The sequence below is a fragment of the Schistocerca cancellata genome, chromosome 2 (assembly GCF_023864275.1).
Source record: "Schistocerca cancellata isolate TAMUIC-IGC-003103 chromosome 2, iqSchCanc2.1, whole genome shotgun sequence".
NCBI lineage: Eukaryota > Metazoa > Arthropoda > Insecta > Orthoptera > Acrididae > Schistocerca > Schistocerca cancellata.
This window is the reverse complement of record NC_064627.1, coordinates 593848927-593871179: the sequence shown is the minus strand read 5'-3', so window position 1 is coordinate 593871179 and position 22253 is coordinate 593848927. Positions and strand designations below refer to the sequence as shown.

Genomic DNA, 22253 nt, shown 5'->3' with positions numbered 1-22253 from the left:
AATATCATCTGCATAACGTAACATGTCTATTTTCTGCCCATTAATTTTGATCCCCACCTCAGTAGTTTCTCGAACTTTGTCTATAGCTTCCTGGATGTAAGCATTGAATATAAGACGAGAGAGAGAGCACATCCTTGACTTACCCCTTTTCTAATATTTGCTTCTTGTTCATGGTGACAGTTCCTAATCACTGCCACCTCATTCTTATAGAAGCTGAGTATCACACTTTTCCTCAGCACTCTGAACATCTCTTGCCAGGTAACGTTATCAAATGCATTTTCCATGTCTACAAAGGCAATATAAGTTGGTTTTTTTTCTGTAATTGATTTTTAATAACGAGTCTCAGTGCCAGAATCGCCTCTCTTGTTCCCAACCCCCTTCTGAAAACAAACTGATCTTCACTCAGCATATCCTCCATCTTCTCTTCTATTCTCATCAGAACTATTTTTATGAGAATTTTTGATGCATGTGATATTAGGCTTAGAGTTCGGTACTGTTCACATTTTGTAGCTGCTGCCTTCTTTGGTATAGGAACAATGATACATTTCTGGAAGTCTGTCGGTATCTCTCCTGTGTTATAGATGGACCTAATAAGTTTAAGCAGCAGCATTTTCATGCTGCTACCAGCATTCTTTATTAGTTCTGCAGGGATGTCACCAATACCCGTTGCTTTGTTGTCCCGTAGCTCTTTTAGAGCTCTGTCAAATTCTTCTTGCAGAATGTCATCTCCCTTGTCATCTTCGTCTACTTGCTCTTCTCTTCCTATTACTTCCTCCGAAAGAGGTGTTCCGGCATACAACTCCTCTATGTATTCTTTCCATCTCTTCACCATGTCTTCACCAAACAGCATTTTCCCCTCTTTATTTTCTATTGTGCCTGAGAGTGCTGTTTTACGTTTGTTAAAAAACTGATTTGCTGTTCTGTAGGCTAAATCAGTTCTTCCGTTTTGCAAATTTTCTTCCACTTCTCTGCACATTTCTTCAAGAAAATTTTCATTTGCTTTCCTAGCTTCTCTGTTAACTAAATTGCTTAGTCTTCTGTATTCAGCTTTTCCTTGTCGATCAGTTGCATTTTTGTATAATCTCCTGTTTTCGATAAGCTCAATAATATCTGCTGTAATCCATTTCTTCTTGTTTTTGGGTTGAGTTCTTCCAACTATCTTTTCTGCTGCTTTGTATATAACAGATTTAATTTGATCCCAGTCTTCATTTACTCCACCATGTTGAAAATTCTTAGCTAGGTTGTCTTGTTTCATGAGCATAACGCTTTGCCAGACCCTCAGTTTTCAGTTTTCTAGTTCCCATTTAAGTTTTGCTGGCTTCTTCTTCAAACGTTTGAATCTCAGTGAACTTTTCATTAGGACCAAGTTATGATCACTGCCTATGTCTGCAGATGGATAGACCCTGCAATCTTTTATCTCGTTCCTAAAACGTGCTTTCACTAGAATGCAATCAATCTGTTGTCTCCTCAGGTCTCCATGGGCCTTCCGTGTGTATCTTCTTCGTTTGTGATGTTGGTAAAATGTGTTTGCAACAACTAATTGGTTCCTCGAGCGGAACTCGATAAGTCGATCTCCTCTTTCATTTCTTCTTCCAAGTCAATAACAATTCCTTCCTCCGGTTCTTCACCCACAATTGCGTTCCGGTCCCCCATGGCAATCAGGTTTTCATCTCCCTTAACATTTCTCATCGCATTACTTCTTCTTTGGGTGTTGGCATGTATATTTGTATTATCACAGTGTCCTTTGGTTTAGTTTCAAGTTTGACTAGTATTATTTGAGAGCTGTATTGCACATATCCCTTGACACGTGAGCCATAGTTTTTCCTCAAAACTATTCCAACTCCCCCCATTCCTAGTCTATCTTGGTCAGTTGCGGTGTGAATGACTCTGTATTCTCCAGACCAGAAATCACCTCGTTGGGGCCATCTCATCTCCGATATGCCTAAGATATCGATTTCCAGTCATTCCATTTGAAGTTTTACTTTTTCTAGCTTGCTACACTGAAGCAGTGTTCTCATATTCCAAGTGCCTATGTTAAAATTGGGATTCTTTTCCTTCACGTTGTCTGTATCTTTTGCAGTCCCCACCCGGAGATCCGATTGGGGGACTATTTTATCTCCGGAAAATTTTACAGAAGGTACTGACATGGTTTACTGCTGATGCTTGGGATAACCGTAGTTCTTTAATGTGGTGGTTTCCCGTTGCCTTCCACATCCTATGCCGTTGACCGTCAGCTGGTTCTTCCGCATTTGGAAATGATTTCTCATTTCCAGGGCAAGAGGGTGCCCTTTCCAGCAAATGCTGGGGTGATGACTTATCCCAGGTCATCCCTCGGTCCCTGTTTACGATAGCCATCACATGAAGTGACGTTGCCCATTCTCTACCGCGTGGAGGTGTAGATCAGGAGTTTCCATTCATCGGGTCTAGGACCTTAACGGCATTTCCTAGTCCCCTCCAGTACTTTAGAGAGGACTAGCTATCATTAATTATAAAACACTTGCTAGATTATTTTCATTACAGTGAATGAGGTCAAGAATATGCAAGTAAGTGTACTTTAACATATGATTTTGGATGGGGTCCTCCTTTAGCACAACACAATTTTGTTTTCTGTCCAAGACACGTTTCACTGCAGTTGCAGCATCATCAGTGTTTTTTATACTATTATTATGGCTTTTCCTGCTGTATTATGTTCTTACAGTGTCTGTTTTTCTTTACAGTTTGGCAGCTGCAAGGTTTCATTTTTCGTCATCTTCTTCTTGAGTTGTAACTGTGACTGTCTCTGTTTACCAGCTGGTGGTCTTGCGGTGGTGTTCTCGCTTTCCGCGCACAGGGTTCCAGGTTCGATTACCGGCGGGGTCAGGGATTTTCCGTGTCTCGAGATGAATGGGTGTTGTTGTGTCGTCTTCACCATCATCATTCATCCCCCCCCCCCCCATTACGGTCGGAGGAAGGCAATGGCAAACCACCTCCGCTAGGGCCTCGCCTAGTATGGCGGTGCGGGTCTCCCGCATATGATAAAACGTTCCTTCATCCCTGTGAAGAACATGTCGTTTTCCCATGTCAAGTGTCCATAAAATTTTCCTATGTGTCTTTTCGGGTCAAGCATGTTTTATCATATCTGTTTAACAATAGCCTTTAACATTGGAGCCGATAATTCTCTTTTGCAGAGTGTAGTGAAATTGATCCCTGTCCATTGATAGAGTATAAGGGCGATGAAAGAGCGTTACACGTCCGTTTACGTAATTACCATATTTTTTTTTTTTTTTTACACGTAAAACATAATTTGACCTATGATGGTCCTTTGCTATTACATGGCGATGAAGTGACGTTGTTCGTTCACTCGCGCGTTATTTTTAGTAATAAGATAAAAAATTAATCTTGATAATATTCTTCATTCAGTGCGTGTCATCAATAAGAATTATATTTACATCAACTGATAAGAACACCTACGCGACCATCTGTGTACAGGTTAACCGAGATTATTGCATTATGGCGTTTACATACTACAGTTCTGCTGTTTTATGTCCTATGTCATCTTTCATTAATAACGATGTGTGCGTTATGCAGCATTCGTTGTGGAAGGGCCGATATATTCTAATAGTGTAAGCAGGGGTAGTGTGTTCGAACTTATATAAATCCAGGCATAGTTTGTTACATTTTGGTCATAACCTGGTGCAGAGGCTTTATGTTTAAGATTTTCAACCTTTCTATAAGTTATTTGTTTTATGATATAACTGCGTTGGTCTTTTATCTTTGACAGTCATGGTCTCAGTTAGACATGCGCAATGTTCCCCGCCATGCTGATTTACAGCGCGTTATCTAGTCCTACTTAGTTTCACGTGAGCTCCCGAGGCCAACCGAACGGCTTCCATGGAGACGAGGCGCGTACCAGAGTTCAAGTTAAGTCTTGGTGTTGACTTACAAGGGAATGGTCAGACTTGTCATGTCGAAACCTGTGTTGCTTTTTTTACCACTGTGAGTTAACATTGCAAGAAGTCTGTATGCAGAATTTTAGCTGCTGACATGACCTGGAAGTCTGTAAACAATTTTATGAAGTAAGACATTATTGTCTCATGGTTTCCGCGCTTATAACTGCCTCTTGTACAACCCTGACCTCTCTCGCTGCGTTATACCAACGCCATCTAGGGACAAGGTGGCGTTAGCTACGCGCCGCTCTCTTGCCACAGCGGTGAGAGAGCTGATTCCCCCAATGAAAGCGATCGTATGATAATTAAACATTCGTTGACAAATATGGCTGATATGTTATCTACGACGTTCTTTCCAAATAGCTATGAAATAGACACAAATAAATATACGGTTTAGAACACGTCCAAATTTTATTTCTTGTAATTACCGCAAAAATGCGAAACATTGATACAATGTTCAAAACATAGGTTTTTTGTGCACCAAGAACATACAAGCAAAGACGACATATGACAGTCCTGCGAATCACAGACGTTGTTAGATGTCCGTAGACAAAACTGGGCTGGTGTTAGGAATGAATCAGGCCTAATATCAGCATATTTCGAGGAGTGCCACGCATATTTAATCAAATTCTGAAATCGTGGGGAGGAAAATTGATAATGTACTACTGATTGCAGCTTGAGAATATTGTCACGGTGATAGACAGGAAATTGCAGTGATCAGCACACAATAATTTTCTCTGTTAGTTTTCTGTAAAATGCCTTCCACTGGCAGAAAAATTCTCTGTCTAAAGGTTGAATTACGTTGGCCGTGCCTGGTGGAATCTGAAGCATCTCTACTTCTTTGTCAGGGTGGGCTCGAAATACAGCTTTTAATGAATCAGACCTTTTATGACCTGACCACGAATCTAGAAGGAGAAGAGATTTGTTCCCGCAGAACGGAAGAACAGCATGACGCATGAAAAGTGTAACGTTTTCGTTTGCCATTTTTCCAGACTTCGATGCGTCTACTACAAGACTGTTTGCGTAGAACATTGTTCTTTTGACACGTGGTCCAAAACGACCAGTTGGTTCTTGAAGACACACATATATTTTAGGCAGCAATGAACCATCCAGACTAATTATGGGCATTATAGTGTATGAATGGGTGAGTGCAGTCGTGGACTGTGCAATCGCCTCAATATGTTTTTCCCGTTTGAATGACAGTGTTCTTTTCGCACGCATTTCTTTTTGAAAACCTGACTGATCAGCATTGTACACGTACGATTCACTAAAACTAGCGATCTTATTTTTTGCATACGTAAGAAAAGCTTCTATCATTTCGATTTGTGTCACTTCATTTTCCGACCTGTTTCTCGATACAAATTTTGTTCTTTTTCTTGCCACAATTTTATGTGATCTTTTGAAGCGACTAATCCAACTTTGAGAAGCTGTAAGTTCTTTAGCGCCTATCGCGTTGGCAATCTCTAACGCCCAATCACTCAAAGTTGTATTGCTCACACCAAATGACTGTTGTCTGGCATCGGTAAATAACTTAAAAAGTCGCGCATTTATCTCCGTCGCAATTTCCAGTCGACTATTATGTCGTCGAGCGACTTGCTTTTTCCATCTATACAATTCGCGTTCAGAACGGACAAACCGATACTTATTTTGAAAAGTACTGACACGTAGGCGTTTCTTACCACTTCCGTTCAACCAATACGTCACCGCTTTTTCTTTGTCTGATAAGGTAATTGTAGTTGCTGGTGTTACTTTCGGAGATAATTGATGATGGTACGTGGCACTATCACTCGAAGAGTCTTCATGAGTGCAACTTTCGTCGGTGTCTTCGCCGTCTGTAGAGTCACAGTCTGCAATATCGAGTGTTCCAGTTGTTTCTAGCCACATGTCTGCACCATTTACATGCTCGTCTAGAAGTTTAACAACCATGTCGCACAACACATAGTCTTCACGCGTGTTTTCTGTTGATTGCTTCATTTGGCGTCTGTGGTATATCTCTATGGCAAGCAGCAAAACATTTACAGGGTTCGCCATCACCTGTGAGGGGAGATTGAATGTTCACCGTAAAGTGGCTTGCGAAGTATAGATGAACATGTACAGAACATCTTTCATATCTCTAACCAGTTTCAGGACGGTATGTTTCGAAATAGTACCAGAAATTAAAAGGACGTGCATGCCACAGAAACGAATATTCGTTTCCCCTTTCCACCAAAACCTTGCAGCAATATTCCTCTTTAGCGAACGCCGCGATAAGACGGCCGCACTTCCCGACCATGCGCACAGCGCTCGCGACTCGCCATTTCCAGGGGTGGCCAGCCGTCACTGCAAGCGCCAAGCAGGAAACACATTCATGTTCGTGATTTTTTTTTTAGGGACTTCCAGTTCATGTCAGCAGCTACAATTTTGCAAACGGACATTTTGCACAGTTAAATAACAGTGCTAAAAAAAATCAATACATGTTTCGGCATGACAAGTCTGACCATTCCCTTGTTAGTACTTATGTACCACATTTTTTTAGTGTGAGTACGCCTATTCAGGCTGTTTTAGTTTTATTTCTAGAACATGCCCTCTTAGACAAATTATAGATTCAGTTATATCTTCTGAAGGAGGCTCAATTATTTGATCTGAAACCAAGGTAAAGGTTGGTTTCATTACCGCAATCGAGGCTGATAGTTTCTTACATATCTCAAATTATTATTAACTTTTCACTTTACCATCTCTTTTTCAAGATGAACATATACGAGGCGTGTTTTTTTAAGTAAGTACCGTTTTGAAGTTAAAAAAAAGACGTGCTAAGAGATCTCAATAATTTCATTTTTACGTGAAAGCCTGTACCTTAATTTACTTTTCTACATAATTTCGTCGATATTGAGACACTTGTCAGAACATTGTACCATTTTTTGAATACCCTCGTCATAGAAGTCTGTCGCCTGACTTGTTAACCACTGCATCGCTACTGTTTTGACTTCGTCATCGTCTTGAAGACGCTGACCGACCAGGTGTTTCTTCAAGTGCAGGAACAGATGATAGTCACTGGGCGCAAGATCGGGGCTGTACGGAGGATGATCTAGAGTTTCGCATCGAAAAGATGTAATGAGATCTTTGGTCTGATTCGCCACATGCGGACGGGCATTGTCTTGCAGCAAAACGATGCCTTTGCTCAACTTCCATGGACTGTTGCTTTGATTCTGGTGTGACGTAGGCCACCCATGTTTCAATCGCCCGTAACAATTTGGCTTAAGAAATCATCACCGTCGTTGTGGTACCGCTCAAGGAAAGTCAATGCACTGTCTAAACGTTTGGTTTTGTGCACATCCGTCAACATTTTCGGTACCCAACGTGCGCACAATTTTCAGTAATTCAAGTGCTCCGTCAAAATGCCATACAAAACACTACGAGAAACATTAGGAAAGTCATCCCGCAAGGAGGAAATCGTAAAGCGTCTGTTTTCTCTCACCTTATTGTCCACTTCCCGCACCAAACTTTCATTAACGCTCGAAGGACGCCCACTCCGTTGTTCATCACGCACATTTGTGAGGCCATCTTTAAATGCTCTCACCCACTTTCTTACCATTCCATCACTCATAATGTTTTCTCCGTAAACTGCACAGATTTCGCGAGGAATATCGATCGCTTTTAGGCCTTTAGCACTAAGAAATCTTATAACGGCCCGTACTTCACAGTCGGCGGGACTCACGATTATCGGAGGCATCTTAAACACTCAGTACACAACGTAAACAAGAAACAATCAGACTGAAATGGCGTCAGTGCGTAGATTGAGGTACAGGCTTTCATGTAAAAATAAAATTATTGAGATATCTTAGCACGTCTTTTTTAAATTTCAAAACGGTACTTACTTAAAAAAAAACACGCCTCGTATCAGAGATTCGTATGCAGCGGTGTGAATATTATGAACAAAAATACCTAATTGTACTGAACTGAGATTGAAAAAGTTGCAATTATTAATTCCTTTTTTTCCAAACTTGTAAATACGAAAACTGTGTAACTCTATTAAAGCATCACAGAACAACTCCTATTATCAGAAAAGGTTTGTAGTGGCATAAGGGGAAAATGGCTGTAATCGTGGTCTTAAGACGCGTAGTGGCCTTCCACCTGCAAGCCCGCCTACTCACTCCCTCCTCCGGCAGGCGACCTCGGCGCGCAGCTGGCTCTCTGGGCCGACGTCGTCCGTGGCGCGCACCAGGAACTTGGCGGCCACCCAGCCCTGCGTCGAAGGGTCGTCGCATCGTCGCACTAGCCACCTGCACAACGCGCACAAATAGAGTTATTACCGGGGCCGTTCTGGGCCCGCAGCACTGACCAACAGTACAGCTTTATTCAGAAATGTTTCCTTAAAATTTGTTTGGAATGTATTGTTTTGCGTCCATATAATAGGTTAAGATAAATATTGAAATTCTTTCACTAATTTAAGCTCTAACAAATGCTATGAATTTTTACTTTTTACACATTATCAGTACAACACAATCAATATTACTCAGTACATTAAAACTATACGTCTCAGTTGGTTGGTTGGTTGGTTTTGGGGAAGGAGACCAGACAGCGTGGTCATCGGTCTCATCGGATTAGGGAAGGATGGGGAAGGAAGTCGGCCGTGCCCTTTCAGAGGAACCATCCCGGCATTTGCCTGGAGTGATTTAGGGAAATCACGGAAAACCTAAATCAGGATGGCCGGACGCGGGATTGAACCGTCGTCCTTCCGAATGCGAGTCCAGTGTCTAACCACTGCGCCACCTCGCTCGGTATACGTCTCAGTTGACTCTATTTACCTTTATGCATATAGCTAGGAAAAAAACACCGTTTATGAGCAGTAAGTCTGTCCATCACACATCTGAAATAAAATGTTTTGACCTACTTCGTTTCATTGTATACACAGCCTGAAAATGAACAGAGCGCTCTTACTCTTGTTTACAATACGCGGGAAGAGTAACGTAAGCACTAAATATATAAAGTGTAGTTGCATGAATAGGACTAAAAATAATAATGTATTCATTAATGATAACACTAATCACGTATACATATCCTGCAAACTGACTCGTTCCTCATAATTTCAAATGATCCGGCCGGCCGAGCGGTTCTAGGCGCTACAGTCCGGAACCGCACGACCGTAGTGGTGGCGCGGTTCCAAATGATCTATGCAAAATGTAACTAACTAACTGGCCCTTATTTATATCATCGCTCGAATTACCGTCAACTAGGCCCGCAAAACTAATGACTCCAATGTAAACTGTATGTATTTCCTAATATCGAGCCATCTACCCGTTACAAAGTATTTCGTGCTTGTTACTTTCATTAATAAGAACTCAAATCTATGTACTGACTTTTTTCCTTCATAAATAAATACTCTCCTGCGAACTCCTACTTTGAGGAGACGCATCAAGGACAGCACCAAATTTAACGACCGTTTCCGTTGCGTAAATACCCATTACTTTCATCCAAAACATCTCCTTCTTTATATGCTGCATATGTTAATTGTTGAATCAAACAGGTACATTAAGACCTCAAATTAAAAAAAAATCATATTACGACTACTATATAAACACTGTTGCAGTTTACAAGTGGCAGAAAAAAATAAGATTGAAAGTATAATTTTTTGCTATATGATATGCGCACTTTAACCGGTATTCCGCCAGATGCGCGCATCGTCAGAGCGAATTCGCGGGAGTAAAGTGTTAGAAAATGGGATACGTATTCGTGTCGCTACCAGCGTGGCCAGAGTCGGGCAAGAACAGCGTGCTTTGTGCCATCACTCTTTTCCACCTACTCGTCCCGCTGAGACGAAGTGGTGTTATACGAAAACTACTAATTCGAACCGATTCAGGCATGAAATGTGTGCGCGAAAGACCAAATGCGAATTAGCAAGAAACAAATTGGTATTTCGAGTCGCGCATATTATTTTCCACTCAGTAACGATTACTTGCGATTTGCATCCGGTCTACTGTGAAACAAAACCGATAGTTGCCCGCCGTTATAGGCACTGACATGTGCAGACTGTTTCCAAATTGATTATAAAATAGTTCAGCTGACAATAAAAAGTGAAATGCGTCAAATTATAATCTTATATAGTTTACATCTCTGATAGAACAAAATTTCATGACTCGAACAATGGCATAGGTAAAAAATTGCGAAACGCCAGTTAACAAAGTCTGAACAAAGTTGCGACATTACCAGGCGAGGTGGTGCAGTGGTTAACACATTGTATTCGCATTCGGCAGGACGACGGTTCAAACCCACGTCCAATGATCCTGATTTAGGTTTTCCGTGATTTACCTAAATCGCTTCAGGCAAATCTCGGGATGGTTCCTGTGCAACGGCACGATCGACTTCCTTCCCCATCCTTCCTTAATTCATGGTACCGATGACATCGCTGTTTGGTCCCTTCCCCTAAATCAACCAACCAATCAGCTGGAGAGAACGAGCAAAGTGGTGTATCTGGATGGGTTAAACATTAAATCACGCAGAAAAACAGAATTTGATGAAACATCGTAGACAATAATACTACACAGACACAGTGTATCCCGTGACCGAGCGGTTCTAGGCGCTACAGTCTGGAACCGCGCGACCGCCCTAAGTTCTAGGGGACTGATGACATCAGAAGTCAAGTCCCATAGTGCTCAGAGCCATTTGAACCATTTTGAACACAGTGTACCTCAACTAAAATTTAATGTACGGAACGTTAAAAGTAAATCGTAGAACAGCTCAAAGTGAGATAAATTGTCACTAACCTTAATTAAAACGAATAGCTGTCAGACTTTGATCTTATTCTGGTTGTTCGACTGTTTCGCAGTTCGGCGCACGTCGTTTGGTGCAAGGATACACAACAAATGCTTTGTAGGCGAGCCTTAAGAAAAATGTAAAGCAAATAACCCCTGTCGACAATATTCAGGTGCAAGGTCGTAATAATGCACAGTAGACAAGTGCGGAACAGAATATGTAATTCAAACTCTTGTGCCAATTTGTAATACGTAAAATGTTAAATAAAATAGAGCCATGTCGAATGTATTCTTCCAACATTCGAAAATATACTCTAATTCTATGTTACTGACCCACTGCTTTAAAACTGCCTATCTTGCGCTCACAATCGTAAACAGTGTTAATACTTTGAGTTCAAAACTGCGGTTAATTTTCCCCCGAATAATTGGACAGAGTGATGCGACGCCCCTGACAATGCGTTTCGTTTTCAATAATTACGAAAGAGTGGTTGCTTTTTTATTGCACACTCACTAATAAATTCTCTTTAGAATTAATTAGCAACTCTAAACAGTGAGTCGTAAATACACACACAAAATTTGAGGGTAGGTTAATTACATCGGGAAAAGCGAGAAACGTTTGTAGATACTCGTCCAGAAGTATCTGATGTATAAGCTAGTCGTGTAGTCATGTCGCAACAACGGAACTACTGACGGGATGTACATTGATATCCAAAATTGAAGCAACAAACCAAAATTTTGCAAGGCTGAGTTTATTTTGCCACAAACAGTATAAACAGGTGATAGTAAAGTAGAAACAATATAAAGAATACAGAACGTTAACAAATGCAACACGCATATCGGTAGACAAAAATGATCTTTTTTTCCAACGTAACAGATTTACACACACCTTCCGACAGCTGGTTAATACGCTCAGTATGGGGTGTGACCACCCCTGGCAGCAATACAGGCCTTACAAACGACAGGGCATGCTGTGAATGATGCCATCAATCTCATGTTGAGGCCATAACGTTCATTCATTCTGCAGAGCTGCTCACAAGGCTTGGAGAGTGGTTGCTGGATGCTGACGTAATACAACCTGTCTCCCTGGTGCATCCCAGACGTGCTCTATGGGATTCAAATTAGCAGAGCGAGTAGGCCACGCCACGCATGCAATATCTTCCGTTTCAAGAAAACATCAACCTCGCGTGCTCTATGAGGTCGAGCATTATCGCCTAGTATTTAAGTACGCTGTTTATGTGTCTGTATGTTGGCAGCGCTATGTAGCGCTCTGCATTAATAACTCTGACAGCGATTTGCGCACTCTGTAAGAGACTCTGTGGCTGGTCGGAGTGGCAGTTGGAAGTGAACAGCCAGCGGTGATGGCAGTTGGAGGTGAACGGCCAGTAGTGATGGAGATTGGAAGTGAGTAGTTTGCATTGATGGAGGTTAGAGGTTTGAAGTGTTTGCGAAGGCGGATGATCTGGACGTGTCCGACTTGGAGATTGAATATTAGGGCCTATTCACGATTACATAATATTTGGAACTGGATGTCACGGACGATTATATATATTTTTTGAACTGGTTGTCACATTATTAAGGTAAATACATTGTTGGCTCTGCAACAAAATTTTTCCTTAGCGAACCACATGCCTATCAGTAGTTAGAGCCTTCAGTAGTTAGAATCTTTTATTTTGCTGGCTGTATTGGCGCTTGCTGTATTGCAGTAGTTCGTGTAATGAAGATTTTTGTGAGGCAAGTGACTTATGAAATGTATATGTTACTGTTAGGATTTCTTCTAATTCAGGGCCATTATTTCGAGTTAATTTTAAAGCAGGCAGATCGCGTTATTCTTGAACATTGTGAGTAATTAATGAATAGGAGAAAAATGGTTCAGATGGCTCTGAGCACTATGGGACTTAACTTCTGTGGTCATCAGTCCCCTAGAACTTAGAACTACTTAAACCTAACTAACCTAAGGACATCACGCACATAGCGGTCGCGCGCTTCCAAACTGTAGCACCTAGAACCGCTCGGCCACCCCGGCCGGCTAATAGGAGAACTTTGAGTTGTGATTGTCTGGGCTAATTCTGTATTTCAGTGTTTAAATGATTAAGACTCGCAAAGTGACACTTGCATTCAATTCCACTCAGCAATATAAGCAGAAAATTTAAATAAAGAAATTTCACCTTCCCAGTTATTTCAACTTAAGTAAAAAAATCTTTATTAAGAAGTTTCAAGTAATACGCCGTCTGGACCCACAGCACCTCGCAACAACAGCACACTAGGTCACAAGGTGCCGTCACGATACCTGACAGCAGTTAAATCTTGCAGAATTAACCGCACAATTTCATCCTTCCCAACACCGCCAGAACTTCTCCTCGATATCGGTCTCTTTCCACAATTTTTGGGTTCCGAAATCGTGCTTCACGTTCCCTCCACATGCGAATCCGTCGAGAATCACTGTCCAGACCAAATCGGGACTCATCTGTGAAAAGAACATTGGCCCACTGTTCGACCATCCAGATGGCATGTTGACGGCTCCACTCCAGACGTTTCCTTCCGTGAAGATGCATCAAAGATGCACATACAACAGATCTCCGACAATAAAGGCCACTCTGTCGAAGCCTTCTGTACACCGTTTGCCTCCATAGAACAGTGGATGCTGCGAGGCCAGTTGCCGTGCAGTACTAAGGCGGTACCGCCGTGCCCTTACAGCCAAATAACGGCCCTCTCTTTCTGATGTTACACCTAGTCGACCACGCACTGGTTTTCGGGATACAGTTTCGATCTCTATAAAATCTCGTCACATCCGAAAAACAAACAGAACGATTCACATTAAGCCATCGGTCCCCATCAGTTTGCGACTGTCTGCTCCCATTCTTGCCATGGCCCTCCAACGCAGAGCGCCTGATAGGCGTCTTCTCTGTGCCATACTGCACAGTCTGTGTGCACAGCGACTGTAGACTTGGGACTCCCCGGCAAATACTATCCCGCTTGATAGGTGCTCTGACGTCATCGTTGGCGTGGTTGTCTTTTGACCAGAAAGCCATCCTCCGTACAGGACATGATCGTGCGGACATCTGTTGACAGTTTGTATTAATACATCGTGAATTAGACGGAGGACGGGGAAATAGTGGTTTGTTGGTTTAACTTTGGACACCAGTCTACTTGTGGAAGACAGTGACTGTTGAGATAGTCAGTCTCTTCAATTTCGGTGGCGAAATGCAACAAATGTTCAGAATGCATTTAACCTGCTTCAAGGCATTTTCGGACACTTCAAACGATGGATTGTCGCGTTCTTACAAATATTCCAGGCTCGTAGCGAATCGTTTTGCAGGCATTTATGTAATATTTTTGAAGTCTGTATTTATTTACACTCCCTTTACACAAACTCAGGACCTTAAATTTCATCGAAAATGAAAATCTATTAGGAAGTCTATTGATCGTGCAGGGCATGAAAATGGTTCGCCTAAACCTATGATGATGAATCACAGTTAACACAAATGAAGCATCAAGAAACAGTCAGATTCGTTTGAAGAGAAGGAGGACATCAATGCAATGCAGTTCAAACACGGCGGTCGGAATGAGCCGAAGCTCCATTATGCATAAGCCACATAATTGATATTTGCAGGAACATAGTATAGAAAACCCTGAAGAAGATCCTATACAAATTACTGCAGGACTGCTTAGAATATATGGCCCTACAAAACAGTCACCAGCTGTACCAAACCACACATTAACGACGAATCGTTGCTGATGTCTGGTTTAGATAGATATCATGTGGCTTCTCATCTGCCCGCAGACATTAATGGTTTGTGATACCGTCTCTACCCAGCGTTGCCTAATCTGTACAAGAGCAGGGGGTAAATAGTGGGTCAGCAGCTTGTGGACGAAAGCATGGACAAAAGCGATTAATAATGAGGCATGAGACCCCGCACACATTTGATGTACACTACTGGCCATTAAAATTGCAACACCACGAAGATGACGTGACACAGACGCGAAATTTAACCGACAGGAAGATGATGCTGTGATATGCAAGTGATTAGCTTTTCAGAGCATTCACACAACGTTGGCGCCGGTGGCGACACCTACAACGTGCTGACATGAGGAAAGTTTCCAGCCGATTTCCCATACACAAACAGCAATTGACCGGCGTTGCCCGGTGAAACGTTGTTATGATGCCTCTTGTAAGGAGGAGAAATGCGTACCATCACGTTTCCGACTTTGATAAAGGTCGGATTGTAGCCTATCGCGATTGCGGTTTATAGTGTCGCGACAATGCTGCTCGCGTTGGTCGAGATCGGATGACTGTTAGCAGAATATGGAATTGGTGGGTTCAGGAGGGTAATACGGAACGCCGTGCTGGATCCCAATGGCTTCGTATCACTAGCAGTCGAGATGACAGGCATCTTATCCGCACGGCTGTAACGGATCGTGCAGGCATTTCTCGATACCTGAGTCAACAGTTGGGGACGTTTGAAAGACAGCAATCATCTGCACGAACAGTTCCACGACTTTTGCAGCAGCATGGACTATCAGCTCGGAGACCATGGCTGCGGTTACCCTTAGTCCTGAACTGTGCGGCTGGTCTCGGCGGAGGTTCGAGTCCTCCCTCGGGCATGAGTGTGTGTGTTTGTCCTTAGGATGATTTAGGTTAAGTAGTGTGTAAGCTTAGGGACTGATGACCTTAGCAGTTAAGTCCCATAAGATTTAACACACATTTTTTTGCCGTTACCCTTGACGCTGCATCACAGTCAGGAGCGCCTGCGATGGTGTACTCAACGACGAACCTGGGTGCACGAATGGCAAAACGTCATTTTTTCGGATGAATCCAGGATCTGTTTATAGCAACATGATGGTCGCATCCGTGTTTGGCGACATCGCGGTGAACGCACATTGGAAGCGTGTATTCGTCATCGCCATACTGGCGTATCACCCGGTGTGATGGTATGGGGTGCCATTGGTTTCACGTCTCGGTCACCTCTTGTTCGCATTGACGGCACTTTGAACAGTGGACGTTACATTTCAGATGTGTTGCAACCCGTGGCTCTACCCTTCATTCGATCCGTGTGGAACCCTACATTTCAGCAGGATAATGCACGACCGCATGTTGCAGGTCCTGTACGGGCCTTTCTGGATACAGACAATGTTCGACTGCTGCCCTGACCAGCACCTCACCAATTGAAAATGTCTGGTCAATGGTGGCCGTCTGCAGCTCGTGGTCGTGCGGTAGCGTTCTCGCTTCTCACGCCCGGGTTTCCGGGTTCGATTCCCGGCGGGGTCAGGGATTTTCTCTGCCTCGTGATGACTGGGTGTTGTGTGCTGTCCTTAGGTTAGTTAGTTTTAAGTAGTTCTAAGTTCTAGGGGACTGATGACCATAGATGTTGAGTCCCATAGTGCTCAGAGCCATTTGAACCATTTTTCAATGGTGGCCGAGCAACTGGGTCGTCACAATACACCAGTCACTACTCTTGATGAACTGTTGTATCGTGCGGAAGCTGCATGGGCAGCTGTACCTGTACACGCCATCCAAGCTCTGTTTCACTCAATACCCAGGCGTATCAAGGCCGTTATTACGGCCAGAGGTGGTTGTTCTAGGTACTGATTTCTCAGGATCTGTGCACCCAAATTGCGTGAAAATGTAATCACATGTCAGTTCTAGTATAATATATTTGTCCAATGAATACCAGTTTATCATCTGCATTTCTTCTTGGTGTAGCAATTTTTTAATGGCCAGTAGTGTACTATGAGTGGGGAGACTGTCCACCGGGTGCCCTCAATGCGGTATTTCGACTGACAGGAAGTTCTGCAGCTAATGACCTTTTTATTGCGGCCTGGGTCGTTAGCAATACATTACAAAATCTACTCCAGGTTCAGTATTCAGAATATTTTTGTTGTCCCTTCCCGCAAGTCGCCTGTAAACGGTCGCGGATCCAGGTTCGGGTGTCGTTGGTCTACGAAGGCGCTTCGACACAGCTGCGCTGCCAGCGTTCAGTGCCACCAGCACGACCGTACATTTAACGCCCGCCCACTCGCGAACGTGAAACCCATCACGGTCCGACACTCCACTGTCGTTGCACATGTTGCCCGTACACAAGAAACTAAACATGTCAAGAATAAAGCGGATGCACACATCGGTACATGTAATACCATCGTTGTCTTTGAGTAAACGTCTTTGCCTGTAGCCGGTGCACCAGAGAATTCCGGAAGTATGTATATATGTGTGAAGGGTAAAGTTTCTCATTGTCCTGATGTGAGCAGATATGCACAAAGTTTGCTCACGTATTTCCGATTCAGCCTATGGGACTCAACTTACTGTAGATATCCATTTCGTAACAGGTACGCTGCCTATCTATTTGTATCAATTCTGGACGTGAATATTTATGACAGCAGTCGTAAATGTAGCCTTAGCCGAAATGGTAGAATCATCTTAATTTCTGGTGGCACACGTAGATGGAAAATTTGAAGTGGAAGAAACACATTCTGAAACTTATTAAACAGCTAGGTTCTACAACGTTTGCATTAACCGACCAAAGGAAGTTCAGAGACAAATAAATCGATAAGCAGTTGTCATGTGGCTCCCAGCGTGTTCCAGATTTTTCGCCCTGACTTCGCTTCGGCGGCATGCGCATTTTTTCGTTACTTGTATACATAAACAGCTCCTTATTTACCATTGTATAGCCGCGTGGAACTTGTTAAAGACCTTTGCGGGACAGAAAAATCCGATAAATAGTGACTTTTTTCCCACAACCAATTAAGGCACACAGTAACTGCGTTGTATATTGCCAAGGAAGAAATTGCAGGAACCAGCCACTTTTCATATTATCAAGTTTATTTTATTACAATTTTGACAATATGAATAGTGACTGTTGGCTATATTTCTTCATCAGTACGAGGCCCATTCAGTAATGAAACATAAAAGATGGCTGATTAAATCGGTATACATTTTGTTTATTTTTCCACGAAATTCCTAACAACTTCTACGAAACGAATCGTCTTATCTTCTCAACAAAGAATACTTTAACTAGATCGAAGGAAGATTTGTGCTTTTTTCTTTAACTTTTTTTCTGTTGAATTTGATGGCATGCAGATCTTTCATCGGATCAAACAGATAAAAATCCGAAGGGGTAACGTCAGGGCTGTAAGAAGGATGAGGTAGGAGCTCGCAGTATGACGTCGAGATTCGTCTTGAAAAAACACGCCTGCCACTCCAATCCAGGATATTTCCTCTTCAGCGCGCGCTGGATAACATTCTCTATAATGCACGAGTAGTATACGCTGTTGACAGTGCGCAGCTTTCCCAAAAAATCACAGAAAATCGGACCACGGACAGGCCAAATGTTGGCTGACATGACCTTGTTACCAGCTGATAGCTGCGTTTTGAATTTCTTACGGAAAACCGACTCAGGGTGTTCCCACTGCATGCTTTGGTTCTTGGACTCCGGCTCAAAATGATGTAGCTAAGTTTTATCACAGGTGAAAACCGTATCCAAAAATATGTTACTTTCGCTAGTGAAACCATTTTCGAGGTCGGTGCAAATGCGAAATTTCTGTTCGTTTTGATAAACGGTAAGCTCTCTCGGAACTACTTCACACGAGTCTTATGGTAGTTCAATTTATTTCGAATGATGTAATGTGGCCGGCCGAAGTGGCCGTGCGGTTAAAGGCGCTGCAGTCTGGAACCGCAAGACCGCTACGGTCGCAGGTTCGAATCCTGCCTCTGGCATGGATGTTTGTCATGTCCTTAGGTTAGTTAGGTTTAACTAGTTCTAAGTTCAAGGGGACTAATGACCTCAGCAGTTGAGTCCCATAGTGCTCAGAGCCATTTGAACCATTTGATGTAATGTGTTGTGCCAACGTCATCGGTCTTCTTGAATAAGTGAATCAATACAACCTTGCAACGCCGAGGTCGATTTCTGATGCCGGACTCCCCTAAAAGTTCGCACGGTTCATGCAACTGCTACCGTATTGTTTTCTTATGCAAGAGAATATCTCTGATAATTGATTGTACACTTTCGGGAAGTAAAATTCGTATAACAGAATGCTGTTCTTCGAAAGTCACACTCGCCATCGTAACGAAGAGCTTAGACGTTAAGTTAATATTCATCGAATAAATGACTAACACTCTTCGCAAAGTTGTCAAGTAAACAAAACTTTCAGCTTCCTGTTTTAGGCGTTGCCTTCCCTATTTACTTATTAACTCTCCCTCGTAAATATGACTGTTAAGTTAGCATTTACTGGAAGCAATCAGCCAAAATAGCAGCCTTATAAATCGCTGATTATATTGTCATATTCGTTGTGTTTTCTTCAGGGATGAGGCTCTAATGGTCCAAATGGATCTGAAGCAAGTGTAAAAGTTTTCATTTTCTTTTTCCAACTACTTTGTAGAGTGCGGATTGCATTTTTAAAATTATATACGTGCAAGTGTATTCAGCTGGCCGGTCTGCTTCATTCTTCCAGAATCTTCTCATTTCCTAGTCGAACTTTCGGGCCAGGTTTTATATTCAGTTTTTCGTAACTTACAGCGAGAGGAAGAGTATACTGTTTCTTTTGATCTGTCTAGATTTGTTCACTCAAATAACGTCGTCCTGAGTGTCAGAAATTTTCTCAAACATTTGATTTAATGCGTGCCGTTTTCTCTTCTTCAGCAACCCTCAATGCAGACTGAGACAAAAGTTTTTTTTTTTTTTTTTTTTTTTTTTTGGACCATGATTAATGACCTATCTGTAGTAATCAAATTTTCTGATGTTTTTAATGCGTCAGGCTTAATGCTGTAATGCTTTAATTGTGCATCACACAACAGTTTTTATCGTACTTGTCCCAAATGATTTGTTTTTTGTAATTTAGATGTTCTCTCTCCATTTGCTACACGAATTATACAGGGTGTTGCAAAAAGGTACGGCCAAACTTTCAGGAAACATTCCTCACACACAAATAAAGAAAAAATGTTATGTGGACATGTGTCCGGAAACGCTTACTTTCCATGTTAGAGCTCATTTTATTACTTCTCTTCAAATCCCATTAATCATGGAATGAAAACACACAGCAACAGAACGTACCAGCGTGACTTCAAACACTTTGTTACAGGAAATGTTCAAAATGTCCTCTGTTAGCGAGGATACATGCATCCACCCTCCGTCGCATGGAATCCCTGATGCGCTGATGCAGCCCAGGAGAATGGCGTATTTTATCACAGCCGTCCACAATACGACCACGAAAAGTCTCTACATTAGGTACCTGGGTTGCGTAGACAAGAGCTTTCAAATGCCCCCATAAATGAAAGTCAAGAGGGTTGAGGTCAGGAGAGCGTCGAGGCCATGGAATCGGTCCGCCTCTACCAATCCATCGGTCACCGAATCTGTTGTTGAGAAGCGTACGAACACTTCGACTGAAATGTGCAGGAGCTCCATCGTGCATGAACCACATGTTGTGTCGTACTTGTAAAGGCACATGTTCTAACAGCACAGGTAGAGTATCCCGTATGAAATCATGATAACGTGCTCCATTGAGCGTAGGTGGAAGAACATGGGGCCCAATCAAGACATCACCAACAATGCCTGCCCAAACGTTTACAGAAAATCTGTGTTGATGACGTGATTGCACAATTGCGTGCGGATTCTCGTCAGCCCACACATGTGGCGGTGAATCGAGGAAGTACAGTACATACTGACGAAACTAAAATGAGCTCTAACATGGAAATTAAGCGGTTCCGGACACATGTCCACATAACATTTTTTCTTTATTTGTGTGTGAGGAATGTTTCCTGAAAGTTTGGCCGTACCTTTTTGTAACACCCTGTACATGATGATTAAAAGATTTCTCCTAGGTATTTGAAGCTAAATATTTGAAGTATCTTTCTAAATTCGGTTAATACAAGTTACCTACCGAGACATAGTGAGGATACGTCTGTGTTTTGAGCACTGAAATGTGGAGCTTTCTTTTAATTTGATGCTGTTATCAGGGGACTGTATTGTGTCTTGTGTGTTATCTAAAAGTTTGCCAAATCATCTGCAAAGGCCAAGCAGTGCGAATGACTTTTAGTTTCCGGAAGTCTCTCAATGTCAATTCTTTTTACCTGTTTTTCCAGTGAAAGATTAAACAACACGGGAAAAGACTATCTCCTTGTCGTTCTCCGTTGTGCGTTTATGAGAGCAAACTTCACGAGACCTCGCTAGAAAATTATACCTAATGCTATGTTCCAGAATCCAGAGCTGCAGTGGGCGCGATATACAAGACGTTCATTTATTTCTCTTAGTAATTCAAATTTTGGAATGGTGTTGGTTAATATTTGTTTAATAGTTTCTCTTGCTTTTTAATTCTTATAATATACTAGAAACTGTCTGTCCTATTGAATCGTGTGCTCTCTTAAGGTGAATGAATGTGCTCAGTATGTAACTGCCTTTAGGAATTAAATGCATGCTCTTAGTACTTAGAATCTGCTGTGCACTGGATATCGATTCACATGTTACTTGCCTGATAGTTTTCAGTTGACTGATCTGCCTATACTTCATATCTGTTGAGTAATAGCTCAAAATAATTTTATAAAAATACTATCAGACATGCTTGTATTCGTACGGGGTGGTCAGAAACAGTTTGAAAAGCTTGTAAGGGTGTTGCTGGGTAGGATGAGCTGAGCAGAAACTTTAAGAAAAAACACTATACGTTGTGCTTTGTCCCATTTTATTATCATTGAAGTTAGCCAATCAGGCCGTTGCGCGCGCAAATTCAAGCGGCCCGCCAGAGACGGTGTTGCCAAAAATTGGATATGGGGCAGTAGTAAGAAGCGAACCCAAGCCAAAGTGTGAGCAGTCTCGTGCCCTATCATCTACGCCTACGAGAGCAACTGACACAAACTGTATTTGGCAGGCCGCTTGAATTTTCGCGCACGACGGCCTACTGGCTAACTTCAATGTTAATTAACTCGGAAACGGCTTAACGTATCGAATTGTTTTCTTCTCAGTTGATTATCAGCACAATGAACCCTGCGACATCTTTACAAGATTTTCAGACAGTTTCTGATCACCCTGTATATCAGTTCTATCCTCTTTTTACAGCGTGGATGAATTACAGCAAGTTGTCAGTCTTCAAGATTTTTTTTTCACTCCATTCTGATTGGCACTGAATAAGCAAAAAACGCGATTTTGTGTAACCCTTCTTTGGCAATAAGATTTGAACATCTGTACCGTAAAACACTTAATATGAGCCGGCCGCGGTGGTCTAGCGGTTCAAGGCGCTCAGTCCGGAACCGCGCGACTGCTACGGTCGCAGGTTCGAATCCTGCCTCGGGCATGGATGTGTGTGATGTCCTTAGGTTAGTTAGGTTTAAGTAGTTCTAAGTTCTAGGGGACTGATGACCACAGATGTTAAGTCCCATAGTGCTCAGAGCCATTTGAACCACTATTAAGTGGTTTTTTTTATTTGCGTAAGGATATGTCTCTGAGACAGAAAAGAAAAGATACAACGACCGGAAGAATTCGACTTTTGACTTGAGTGTTAATGAGAAATGTCTCAACAATTCTATGTTCAAAAAAGGGTTCAAATGGCTCTGAGCACTATGGGACTTAACAGCTGAGGTCATCAGTCCCCTAGAACTCAGAACTACTTAAACCTAACTAAC

General features: G+C 42.4%; 1 protein-coding gene across 1 annotated transcript in view; it reads right to left on the bottom strand.

Annotated features, from left to right (window-relative positions):
* The window catches only part of LOC126156822 (uncharacterized), a 69749-nt gene that overhangs the window by 6511 nt on the left and 40985 nt on the right, over nt 1–22253 (bottom strand). Inside the window, exon 3 of the mRNA XM_049916335.1 lies at nt 8057–8185. Within this exon, the coding sequence (XP_049772292.1) occupies nt 8057–8185 (129 nt within the window). The remainder of the gene's footprint in view (nt 1–8056; nt 8186–22253) is intronic.